At 41.0% G+C, this 13,132-nt stretch overlaps 1 protein-coding gene across 2 annotated transcripts in view; it reads left to right on the plus strand.

Annotated features, from left to right (window-relative positions):
* Positions 1-266: 266 nt before the first annotated feature.
* Positions 267-13,132, plus strand: part of TOP1 (DNA topoisomerase I) — an 85,822-nt gene continuing 72,956 nt past the window's right edge. The window contains exons 1-2 of one of the 2 annotated variants that reach the window (XM_058287090.2): positions 267-821; positions 1,139-1,163. In XM_058287090.2, the coding sequence (XP_058143073.1) occupies positions 789-821; positions 1,139-1,163 (58 nt within the window). In that variant the 5' untranslated portion in view covers positions 267-788. The remainder of the gene's footprint in view (positions 822-1,138; positions 1,164-13,132) is intronic. The other variant, XM_058287089.2, reaches the window with a different exon arrangement.

Consider the following 13,132-nt stretch of genomic DNA (forward strand, 5'->3'; position numbering starts at 1 on the left):
GCTTTAAAAGTAAAATGAGTTTCCTAAGTGGGCGTGAAAAAATCCAGAAGTCGGAGGGCCTGGACAAATCTTGGGGAAGGGGTTTCACCCGCCAGGCGGCCTCAGCGCCAGGTTAGCAAGCGAAGAAGCGCTGGTGTGCGTTCAGGCGGAGATGCAGAAGCTCGCCCCGGCCGGCCTGGCTCAGTCCCGCCGCGGCCTTTAAAGGCCCACCACGTGGCCGTGCAGCCGGCCCGGGTCCGGAGGCGGCGTTCGCGCAGCGCCTGCGTACTGGCTAGCGGAGCGATCCACGGTTCCGAGAAAAGGCGCCGGGACAGGAAGGGAAGGTTGTCCTGAGTGGGCGGCCGTGGGCGGAGCCGGCCCCTTATGCAAATCACAGCCCCGTGCAAAGGCTAGGGGCGTGGCCGGAGATGCCAAGCCCGGTCCTCCTGCGAAACACGAGGGGGCGGGTCCTACAACCCTCGGCTTCTTTCCGCGAGTCTCCGACGTCACCGGCGTCCCGTTTAAAAGCGGCCGCGCAGGCGCAGTGAGCAGAAATGCGAACTTAGGCTGTTACACAACTGCTACGGTCTGCTTTCGCCGCTCGCCCGGCAGTCAGTCAGCGTCGCCGCTACTGTCGCCACCTCAGCCGTTCCAGGAATCTGACGCCCGTCGCCGTTGCTGCTTATCTGTGCCTCCGGGAGCCTGCTGGAGCCTCCGGGAGCCCTCGTCCGCCTGCACAGCTCGGTCTCGACCGTCTGCGTCTCCTCCGCGCCCCCTCGCCGCCCGCCGCGCTCGCCGCTCCGGTCGACATGAGTGGGGACCATCTCCATAACGACTCCCAGGTACGCCCCGCCCGACCCTTCCCAGCCCCCAATCACCGCCCGGGCCTTCGCGCGACCCCCGGCGCAGGTCCCGGCCCAGCTGCTTTGACAGGCCGGAGCTCTCAGCGAGGGACCGCATGCCAGAGGAAATCGGCTCGCTAGGCCCCGGGCGAAGGCCACGAAGTTATAGTTCGGGGGGGTTCGCACCCCTTTAGGCCTTTCCCGGGGCCCCCTCATTCCAATGGGTGTAGTATGGACTAGGCCTCCGGTCGCTCGCGCTCACCGCCCGTGGGGTTAATTTGCCTGTTGTTTTATATTCCCTCCTTTTCTTTCTCCAGATCGAGGCGGATTTCCGGTTGAATGGTGAGTGTCCCCCGCCCTGACCCCACGACCCCGCCCCGACCCCGGGCCCACCGGCCACCTGCCTGGTGCCCGGCCCGAGCCGGGCAGAAGACAGACATGGCGCCCCAGAGACTAAGTCCCGGCTCCTCGCTTACCGGCCCCATTGTTCCCATCGGGCCCTCTCTGGATCCCCTTTCCGGATCCACCAGCCCCCCCAGGTCGCGGCCCTTCCAAGAGGGGACAACGGAGACCCGGCATTGCCCGCAGCCCGGTCTCGGGGAGGCTTTCCGGGCCCAAATTCCTCCCGGGAAAGTCGCCTTGTCGACGGTCGGGACTTAGTCTCTGCGCCATTTTCTTTTTTCTCTCTCCTCTCCTTTCTGTGCCTGTGCCTTTCTCTCCCTCCCTCGGCTCTTTCCTTGAGCTGCCTAGATGCAGAGCAAAGCCATATAAATCAAAGACCTCATCAGGAAAGGCAGGGTGGGAGAGTGAATTATTTTTTTCCAAACAGAACTTTATTTGGGGGGTTATTCCCTTTCTGTTTCTTGTTTGTTTCCTTTTCTGCTTCCTGAATGAAAGATTCCTTTCGGCAACTGTTGATATTTTTTTTTTTTTTTTTGAGAGATGTTTATGATAGGAATTACGCTCTAAAACTAAAGCCACTCTGGAGTTCTTCGTAATTCAGGATTGTTTTTTCCAAGTTCTGTTCTTAGCAAAGATAGTAGTACCTCCCCTCAAAAAGTTTGCATCTTGAGCCACCCATTGTAAATGTTGGATTCTGGCTTGTTGATTTCTTAAAAACTTAATGTATTAGTGCCTAGGACTTTTTCATTGTGGCTGAGTTTCCCAAGGCAGTGTTTTTAGAAACGCAGTTTAATATAGTTGTCACGAAGAAAGGTTGTGCATCTCATCTGATCTCTGGTATATTGGCCTTTTCTTTTGGTCTGTGGAGAGGGAAAAGAAAGATTTTATTTATTGAAACAAAAAGTAGCCAGCACCCATCCCTGTTTCCTGTTTGTTCCTTTTCAGAAATCACTGGTTCAGGAGGCTAGCTTGCATTTTCCGGATCTTTGTTTTTGGATTCTTTTCATCTAAATCGATATTCATGTATTTCCACTTCAGTTACCCAGTGAAGATAAACTCTCCCCCACTCCCCCAATAAAAAGTCTCACCCCTGTGGACTTTCTAACTGTTCTGTTGAAGGAGAAGTTACCATCTGTAGTGTGCTGGGATTCTACTGATTCTGGTTGTACGAAATCCGGCTCACTTGCGTTTGGATTCTGGGAACCTCTCCAGGGGAAGAAGTTGATGAGTAGGTTTACTGACGTTGTGATCAGCAGTCCATCATGTTAGCCTGCTCTGCTGAGAGCTGTCTTATGTTCAGATTCTGAAGTGGGACATCCAGCAAGAGATGGTATTCTACCCAGAGAAAATTGGTTAAATTAAAATGTAGCATTTCTTGTGCACCTGACATGAGCCAAGCACTCTGCTTAGTGTTGGAGTTGAACCTGCAGAGCACTGCTCTTGCCTTCAAGTAATCCAGTCTTTTGGGGGAGACACTATTAGTTATTAGAAGGTAAGTACTGGAGCAAATTTATACCCCAAATGCTTTAAGAACATGGGAGACTTAATTTTTTTCTGTGAGTAGGGAAGTTTCTCAGAGGAGGTGACTTCTGAGCTGGATCTTGTGCAACAGTAGGTGCTGTGAGAATGGTCAGGGATTGAAGTGTTTACTCGTTTAGTCAGCCTGTCAGGATCTTAAAAGACAGGAGATGAGGCCTTTGCAGTCCAAACAACCACAGAGTATAGATAGGTTTCTTTGGGATGTGGGAGCAAAGAAAGGATGTGGCAGGTAAGGTTGTAAGAAGTCCTTTTGACTTCCTTGGAGGAAGGTAGGATCTTACTAGAGGAAAAAAAAACCTTTCAGACTGGCCTGAATAGGTAATGTATTTAGTAATGAAACAAAGTTTAGTCCTTTCTTATAAGTAAGTTAACCTCCCTGGAACTTAACTAAATTAGGCAAAGGGACTGTTGAACATGTGAACGATTGTGGACTGGGTTGTTGGGTAGGTTGTTACCTTTACTGACATTGTTACAGAGAAAGTGGCTATGTAGACTTTTAGATTGTCTGTATACATGTAATAACAATAACAGCTAATATTTATTGAATACTTACTGTCTGTCAGGCATGACGCTCATCTTTTTCCATTCATCCTCTAATCCAGGGGTCCTTGAGCTTGAATTGAAATTAGAAAAAACGCTATTCTTGTGGGGCCATGTTGGTGTATTAAATAATACACAGCATAGGGTGGACTTAATAAGGGGTCTGTGGTTTTCACCTGACTGGCAAAGGGGTCTGTGGAACAAAAAAGGTTAAGAACCCCTTCTCTAATTCTCAGAAGGACTTTATTAGTTAGGTACTGTTATCTCTATTTTATAGATGAGGTATGTTTACGAGCTTACTCAAGGGCAATGAGCTGTGGACTCCAAAGACCATGAGCTTGGCCACTGTATAATAGGAATGATTATAGAATGAAGAAATTAAAAGCTGCACATTTCTACTTTTGTAACAGAGCTGAAAAAGGAGAGAGGGAAGGATGTGATAGTTTGTCATTTTCTTAATTGTTATCTAATTCTTCTCCTCAAAGGGAAACTGTCCTTTCACTGTCTTCTCTATAAGGGTCTTTATACTGGAATGATTTTATTTGTGATTATTGTCTAGAAGATGGTGTTAGTAACTGTGCTTCCTTTATCAAGTAATACCTGGTAACTAGTGATTGATTTGTGCAACTGAAAGACAGTTTTTAAAAAATAAAAATCAGTGCTTCGTTACGTGAGACATGTCATTATTGATCTTTGTATTAAAAGGAGTTTGCTTAAGCATGATTTTAAGTGGGCCTAACCCACCTTACAGATTAAATGTGCAAGTTCATATATTAAAATTAAGCATTCCTTATTTTGTCTGCCCTCATCCCCTAAAATCTATTTTTTTTCTCCTTTTGAGCCCAGTACTTAAACTGTTACAGTTAGTATGGAATTTAGAACATCCTGGCCCATCCTCAACTGCTGGGAAAATCTGTTATTTGTGAATGTATTCCTAATTTAAAATATTGACAGTGAACTGGGAGTTTCAGGAGCAGAATCCATAACCTCTCTCTCATACCTAGAGGGAAAGACTTCCTTTCTCAGTGTTGGTAGCAGTGACTATAGTGGGTTTTAGGGCACTATTGCAATAAGTACAGGCTGCCTGGTTTGTCAGAGTTGATCGTGACAACATCAGGTTGGGGCATTAGTGATCCTTTTGCTGTTTTAAGGACTTGAAGTTTTTGCCTTTCTACTCTGAAGTGAATATTTTTGTTGTGTTTTTTTCCTACCACTGATCAATAATAATGTTGATTCCCTTGGATGAGCAGAATAAAATATTTGAGTCCAGCAGTGATAATTCTAAGAAATGCTTTTGGGTCATGGTTTGACATCATCTTGTGTTGATTCTAATTAGCTTAACAGATTCAAATTTGATGGAGGGGATTAAATATGGATTGTGCTGATAATAGATAGTTGTATTTCTGTGCTGTTGGGAACATAAGTGATTAGGGCAGAAGGTGATAGCAGATGTGACTTCCAGAAACTTACCATCATATTTTTAAAAGTGAAGAATGATGGCATCTCCAAATGAAATCTGGCAAATCTTTACACCCATTCCAGAGAAGCACTTAAGCATTGGGTTCCAGTGTTGTCCTTCTTTTCCACTGCAGCCAGATTCCTTGGGGGTACCTTTTCAGAATTAGTGAGCTGCTGCACAATCTTTATACTATACATTGAATGAAACAAATTTACATGTGCTTTTTAGATGACCAGCCTTGTGTATCTCACAAACAAATTTTAGACTGCAGTGTTCCTGGTAAAACAAGAAAATGCAGGAGCTACTAAAGGAATCAGAAATACCTCATGGTTTGGAAAGTGAAAGCTAGATAATATAGCCAACTCCAGGGTTTCCTTGGTAAGTGGAAAAAGTAGGAACACGCCAGGGCAGTCCCCAAATTTCATTTTAACCAGTTGTAACAAAAAAAGAACTGTCTGACCTTTTCCCTCATTGTCAGATAAAAATGAGGAATTGTGAGGGTTTGAAAGAGAAATTCAGTAGTTTGCTCGCGATCATAGTGAATTAGTACTCATTTATACGAATGCCAGAGATTCTTAACATGTTTTAAAGCTTATATTCCAAAATTAGTCTGTGGTATTAAAAACACTGATGAATTTGTTTGGTTTTTCAGTAGGAGGCAGTGCATAAAAATGACTATCTTTCCAGTCTAAAAATTTGTTAGAAAAAACTTGGGAGTTGTACATCATTTATAGTAGCAATTGTCCTCCTGCTAGTGGTAGAGGAAATGATTCGGTTATACTTTTATGATACATTTAACTTTAGGAGTCTTCAGAATTATATTGAAATTGTATATGTTATTTCATATAAGTTGGTAGGTAAGTATATACACATTACATGTGAATGGTGAATCATATGAACATCTTTAGCAATTTTTGCTATACTTTAAGTGCAAAATAAAACAGATTTTCTTCAATCCAAAATCATTTCCCCAAAAGTGTGTTTTGTGAAGGATCACAGCCTTCCCATATGAAACTATGTTTAATTCCAATAAAGTTCTAGGTTCACTTGAAAAAGTGGATTTGAATGTAATTACCTACTTTTGAACAAGACTTGTGAGTGCTTGAAATGAGTATTTGAGGGGGTATCCTCAGGCAAAACCTCTAGAAAGAACAGTAAAATGCAGTCGATTCAGTGCATTTAGAGGTAGAATTTTCTGTATCCCGTGGTTTAGGTTTTCTGGCTCTTTCTTAATTATTTTGAAACCATCAGTTTTGCATAATAAGTATTTGGGCAAACAGTTGAGAATGCCTTCTTAAAATGAAAAAATGGGAGAAGTTCCAAACTGGCCCCTAAAAAATGAATGTGGCATTGTCTTTAAAGGAATCTTTCAGATGTGCTTAAACTTCCGGTATTACTTTGATCCTGTCTTTTCTCTGTATTTCTGTGCCTATTAAATTTGAAGTTGAGAAGCAGCTTTCCATTTTCATGGCTCCAGGCCAATATTTGAAGTATGAAATCTAAAATAGAGACCATTGGGACATAATAATTAGCATTTTGCCTTTCCCTTCACTCTCCTCCTGTCTTATCAAGGTGTAGGCATTGTGCTTTGTGGTAGTGTAGGGTCTGAACACTGAGGAGGGCTGGTGGCAGGGACTTGATTAGGTGGGGAAGAGCTTATAGTGAACATCAGTTAGGTATTACTGGTATTCTTTGGGTACTGTTCTAGGAAACAGTTTGAAGTGATTTAACAACAAATAAATATCGTTGAATTTATTTTATTCTGTATGTTTAGGAAAAATCCTAAATACTCTTTAAACTGGGAGAGAAATGACCGTTGCTATCTCTGGAGTCCAGTGTAATTGTAATATCATCAAGGTAGCACCTCTTTAAGTTTTCAGATCCACTCTCTTATCTCCCTGTCACCTTCATCTCTATGTCTTGTACTTGAGAATTTTGCTGAAATGTATATTAATCATTTATATTTACATCTCCATTCTGCATCCCCATCAGATTTTGAGAAGCACCACCAGACCATTAATTCCCCCTTTGAAGTTAATTTTTTTAGTTTATCTGGATTTAAGGAACCAGAGAACTCAGTTAATTAGTGTTCCTGAGAATATACCTAGATAGGTTCCGACAAAAGGTGTTAAAGCAGTTAGACTTATTGGGGACTTTTTTTGTTGTTGGGATGGTGTTCAGGACAGGTTTAACAGATCCTGGGTATTCTGACATGTTGCTATATTTTAAAAACAATTCTGCAACCTTTGGTCCTAAATTTTCTTATCACAACTTAAGGTAGACCCCTTTGTTGGAGGGGGCATCCTTGGCTGTTAGGGGTTTGCGCCCACCACCCCAAAAGGCTTTATCTTGAAGATTAGTCCTATACTAGAATAAAACACCATTAATTCTAAGTCCGAGTTTTAATCTAGCTACCGTATGTGTAAATGCTAAGATTTATAAAGCTTTGTAGGAGTATTACTGCTTGGGCTGAAGACTAATCTAGTAGTCTTCAGATCAGTGTCATTTTCATTTGGGATCTCCTTGGCTAAGACCCCTTATTTTACCCTACTCTTACAAGGGAGTTCCTTTATTTCTTAGCTATCTGAGCCCTTGCTCAGCAGTAGAAGAGGAAGTGGAAGAAGGGAACTCATTTTGAAAGTCTACTAAACACCACATTTTTATATGCACTAAATCTCAATTTAATGGGGATAGTACAGATTGCATAGACTTGTGGGAGAACTAGAAACCAGGAAAGGAAACTTTTGTCCTTATTCACCCCTCCTTTTTGTTAGCATACTACCTTTCTCCAGTTTCCAGGAACCCCACTCAAGCTGTGATTGGTAAGCTAGCACAGATGACACAGCCTCCCTTAATTATCTGCTGGTACAGATAGTTTGGGCTTCTTGTACCTGGAATGTTAGGTCTTCAAGAGATGCTTTGTTGTTAAGGCTGAAACTAGGTTGATATTGAAGGGTATAGCTGTGGTAAAATAGAAACCTGGAGTAAAAATCAGAAAAATCTAGATTAAAGTCTCTGTTTTACTATGAAACTTGGCTTGGGTACCAAATCTTGTTTTCTCACATATAAATGAGGATAATGCTTCTATGTTTCATAAGCTATTGAGAATTAAATTAGTATATGTGCCTTTGCATGTTTTAAAACTTTTTATCAGTCAGCTTGTATGCTGAAATGGAAGTTTCTTTTGAAATTAGGGTTTGAAGTAGTAATATTGGTGACACTCCCTATCCTTCATTGGTATTCCGTGTTCACATTTTAAATCTTCATGAAAATTATTTAGTGAACAATAACATACAACTACACTTGGTTGAGTCTTTTACATAACTGAACTGCATATAGCCTACACTGATCTCTTCCAGTTACAAGGCCAACATTTTAAAATAGATGATTCTATATCTAGGCTTGGGCTAAACAGGAGCCAAATGTATATCTGGTTCCTACTTTTTAAAGAATAGGCCTAAGGCTGGGTGGTCATTGCCAAAAAAAATGTATAGTATGCCAAAGGAGAAAATAGGCTCAGAAATGAGGTCTTTGGTTGATGTGGCTAATTTCTCAGCCTTTTAATAGAACTTTCAGATTTTCTATTAAAGATGCTCAGACCCTTACCTTTCACATATGTTTAATGATTGAAATGGCAAGTTCATTATTTGCGATTTTTTTTTAACTAAGGAAACTTAAGTCAGCATGTTTTTTCAAAGGTCATTATTTTTATCACACACCCTATTCTTTTTAATTGAGAAGATTCAGAGCACCTGAGAGCTACCTTCATTTTCCCGTTATTCAAATGAATTGCTTAAAGTGACCAACTCAACTTTCTATGAAATAGTAATTCTTGGGAACAAGAATGCCTTAAATTGTAAAGCTTGGCTGTGAAAATTTTGTGACAAATTCCATCCTAACAGTTGTGATAAGTGTAAGGCGTGTGAGAAATTCTATGGGGAAAAATGTTTAAATAAGAAATTTCAGTAAATGACTCATGATTGTAGCTAATACTGATAGTGAATTGCTTTGAATTTGTTATTTTGGAAGTGCTACTTAAAGGAAATAAACCAAAGTCATTTAGGAAATTGTTCGCTAATGTCTATTAGTTTTTAGGCCTAATGGATCTTACTTTAGCAGTTACACCATTGATCAGAAGGATCATCACAGAAGCATTGCAATAGGAGCAGACTTTAAAATTAATACTGAATTTAAAATAGGCCAGAGAAAATAATTTTGTAGAGTAGAAATTACAGAGTGAAGCCTAAAGAATTTTTAAGGATAAACATCTCAGAGAAATATGGTTCTTGAAGTAGATGGGAAAAATTGAGAAGATGAGTAGTTATTGATACTGTGTGGCTATATCATCCTTAGTAAGTAAGGAGATTGTCCAGAAGTCTTCAAAGTTTATGCCCCTTGCTTTCATACCGGTTTTCTTTGATTCAGAATGTGAATAAAGTCTATGCAGAGGTCCCACTCTCCCCGTGCCAAATCTGGCTACCATGATATGGTGGAAAGGATGAGAGACTGAGTGAGGAGAATTCAAAATTGAGTTCTTGATCTTCTTAAAAACTAGGTCTTTGAACAAGTTAATCTCAGAGCCTTAGTTCTTCACCTATAAAGTAGGTATAATATCTCACAAGATTGAGGTTTAAAGAACATGTGAAGATTATTTTATGAAAGGCGAAGCTTAGAGCATAGTTTTTTAGTTCCTTGCCAATCCTTTACACACACATTTGTTTTTCAGAGTTTGTTTCATTAGTCATTTATTTCTAGTATATATCCATTGTGAGGTTTTACCTAAGGGGTGTTGGGGGGAGGGCTGTCTTTAAGGGAGACTTGAATAAGAGACTGTTGCTGTGTATCTAAGACTGACTGGCTCAGGAGGATACTGACATGCCTTGACTTGGCAACTTAAGTGACCCATTGACAGGCACCTACTCTGTACAAACTACTTGTTTCTCCTAAGTTAAATTAGAGTTTAAGAATCTTTGGCAGTGAATAACTTTCCTTTTTACATTTGGGATAAGTGATATTTAGAAATCTTAGGAAACAAATTTTAATGTTTAATTGTAAATAGAAAATTTGCCACTGTATTCATTTATACAAATACTCAAAAGTGAATATCTGTAATTACTAGATACAGATGAACAAGACAAACTCTTATGGTGCTCATAATGAACACTTTGACGTTAATAAGTTGTAGGTATGCACACTCACTTCCTCTGTTATGGTTCCAGAGATTTCATGGGGCCTCAGTACAAAGGCTCCTGTCATACATGGATGAATGGGGAAGGGAGGTACTTTCTGTTAATGGTTCACTATCAGTGAAAGAGAGTGATGTCTCCATTTATTCCTAATCCTAGAAGGGTTCCCCCCTTAAAGAAATTGGAAACCTAGAACCTTACATTTCCAGAGATGTCTAAAGTCTTATTTTATAACGTGCTAGAAAATGGATTTTAGGATACCTATATGTTCATTAAAACCTTTTCACCAGGAATAGAAGAAAAGTTTAACTTTGGTTTGGTGTACTTATTTCCTGTTATTTTTTTTGTGTCAGACACCTGTGTTGCATACATTTTAGAAAAGTAGTTTTCAAGTTTCCCTGAGCAGGTAGCTTGCCAGGGTGACTAGAAATGGTCACATCCTGTGGGAGGGATCCATATGACAGTTCCTTCATATATAAGTATTTGTTTGAAATAATTTAAATCCTTGAACTGAATTGCCCGAAACAAGGATTTGAAATCACCATATTCACGAATTTAAATGAAAATTTCAGTTATTAGACTTGGTCCTGGGAAATTTAAGTTTACGAAACTGTTGAAATACATGACTCCTTTTTAACCCATGGAGTATCTTGATGTTGGCGATACTCCTCAGAGGAAGGTCCAGAGTACCTGGTGGTGTTACTTAGAGTGATTTGAATACTAGAAAAGTGATCCATACAATCTTAAGACTTGGTGTACCTTATTCTTACAATCTAGGCTTTTTTTCGGACATGAACGCAGAGTCGACAGTGTTCTTGCTATTTAATATCAGAAATGAAATGAAGAAATGAGCCTCTCAGGGAATTGATCACACTTCAGACTGTTAATCTTTCATGGTTCCAGTTAACTATGAAAGGAAAACAGAAGGGGAAAGAAACACAAATTAGCTAGTTTCTGTAGCGATTGGCTTGATTTCCAAATGAAAAGTTCTCCAAAGCAAGGCACCTCAGTGATTTGAGAAGTCTTCTAGTTAGCGCCACTGGCAGTCCAAAAGTCTAAGACCAGATGAGGAAGGGGCAGTGCAGGTTAATCTAGTGGTGATTTGACCGTAATTGTTACTTTTTTCCCTTAAAAATCAGTTCACCTCCTCCCTTAAGTGCAGTGTGATATAAAAATAAGCACTTTCTCCATTTTGCAGAACCTCGTAGTCCTTTATAGATGTTAGCTCTCTCCTGACCCCAAAATGTCAGGGAAGTTGTCTCAGCAGATGACTTTTTTTCCTCTATGGGGAAACAAATTCTAGTTGGGAAAGTAAGAAGTTAAAATTTCCTCCTTAATAAGTGCTGAAAATACTGTAGAACTTCTTTAGGACTGGAGTTAACCTCTAGAAGTTAGATCTCAGATAGTGTTTGTGTTGAGATCATATTTTTAGAGGATTAGTTTAAGGATACAGTACAATAGGATGAAGCATGGTCATAAGGACTGGAAAGAGAAAAAGTATTGTTAACGTTAAACTAGGGAAATATCAAGCATGCATGCAGGTAGGTTCTTTTGGGCAAAAGTAAAGATGATTATGCTAAGTATGTTTATTGAAAATGTGATTTTTAAAAAAAAGTTCTCCTGTGCAAACGCCTTTCCCTATTTTACATCCTTCCATAGCTCTTTTTTTTTTTTAAGATTTATTTATTTCTCTCTCCTTCCCCCCTCCCCCACCCAAGTTGTCTGTTCTCTGTGTCTGTTTGCTGCGCCTTCTTTGTCCACCTCTATTGTTGTCAGCAGCATGGGAATCTGTGTTTCTTTTTGTTGTGTCGTCTTGTTGTGTCAACTCTCCATGTGTGCGGCACCATTCCTGGCAGGCTGCGGTTTCTTTCGCGCTGGGCGGCTCTCCTTACGGGGCGCACTCCTTGCGCATGGGGCTCCCCTACGCGGGGGACACCCCTGCATGGCACGGTACTCCTTGCACGCATCAGCACTGCGCACGGGCCAGCTGCACACGGGTCAAGGAGGCCCGGGGTTTGAACTGTGGACCTCCCGTGTGGTAGACGGACGCCCTAACCACTGGGCCAAGTCCGCCGCCCTTCCATAACTCTAAGATCATATTATATCTTTTATCCTAAAATGCTTCCTCTTCTTTAAGAATTGGTAAGATTTAGATAGGTATACCTAATGCTTCTCCATTTTGCTATTTTTAGGAAGTCACTAAGTATTGAGAACTTCTTGAGGGTTTGAAACATCTCAGCCTTTTCGGTATTGAAGGTATAATAGTATAGTTTCCAATCTAGTGAAGTCTGCCTGCAGTCACCACTAAGCCCCAACCAAGTCAGAAGTAACTTTCCTTTGGCTTCTACTGACTCTTAGCTTGTCCTCTTCTAATTTTTACTTTTCTATTCTATAGAAATTTACATGTTTTGCTTACTAGGGAGTAGGGAAGGGCACTATCTCATCCTTATCCATGGTCAGTCAATACAGATGCTTTCAACAAATGTTTACTTTGCTAAATGAGAGCCCCTGTCTTCCAGAGCTTACCACTTGGTTTGTGAGTAAAAAACATGGAGAGTTTTACACTACATTATAAATAAATACATATATATGTATATATATTTAAGGTTTATTTATTTCTCCCTTTCCTCGTTTGTGTTTACTGTTTGTCTTTTTTTTTCAGGCGGCACTGGGAACTGAACCTGGGACCTCCCATGTGAGAGGGAGGCACCCAATCACTTGAGCTACCTCCACTTCCTGCTTGTTGTGTCTCTCATTGTGTTTCCTTGTTGTGTCTTTTAACTGTGTCATCTTGTTGCATCAGCTCTCTGTTTTGCTTGTATTCTTTAGGAGGCACAGGGAACCAAACTGGGGACCTCCCATTTGGTAGGCAAGTGTCCAACTGCTTGAGCCACATCTGCTTTCCATAAAATATTTTGTAAACAGTTCCAAGTGATTCATATTAATGCAAGTGACCCATAAATCCCTTTTGGAGAAAGAAGCTGATTTATCTGGATTTTACTATGTTATTTGTCTTAAGGTTTTTGTCGGGGGAGGGGTGGGAGATACTGGGCATTGAACCCAGAATCTTGTACATGGGAAGCAGGCGCTCAACCAGTGAGCCACACCTGCCCTCCTAAGATGTATATTTTGCTTCATTTTGCTTCACTTGATTAAGTAACCCTTTGTGCAATGGATAAGTATAT

Source organism: Dasypus novemcinctus, chromosome 24 (assembly GCF_030445035.2).
Source record: "Dasypus novemcinctus isolate mDasNov1 chromosome 24, mDasNov1.1.hap2, whole genome shotgun sequence".
NCBI classification, from domain to species: domain Eukaryota; kingdom Metazoa; phylum Chordata; class Mammalia; order Cingulata; family Dasypodidae; genus Dasypus; species Dasypus novemcinctus.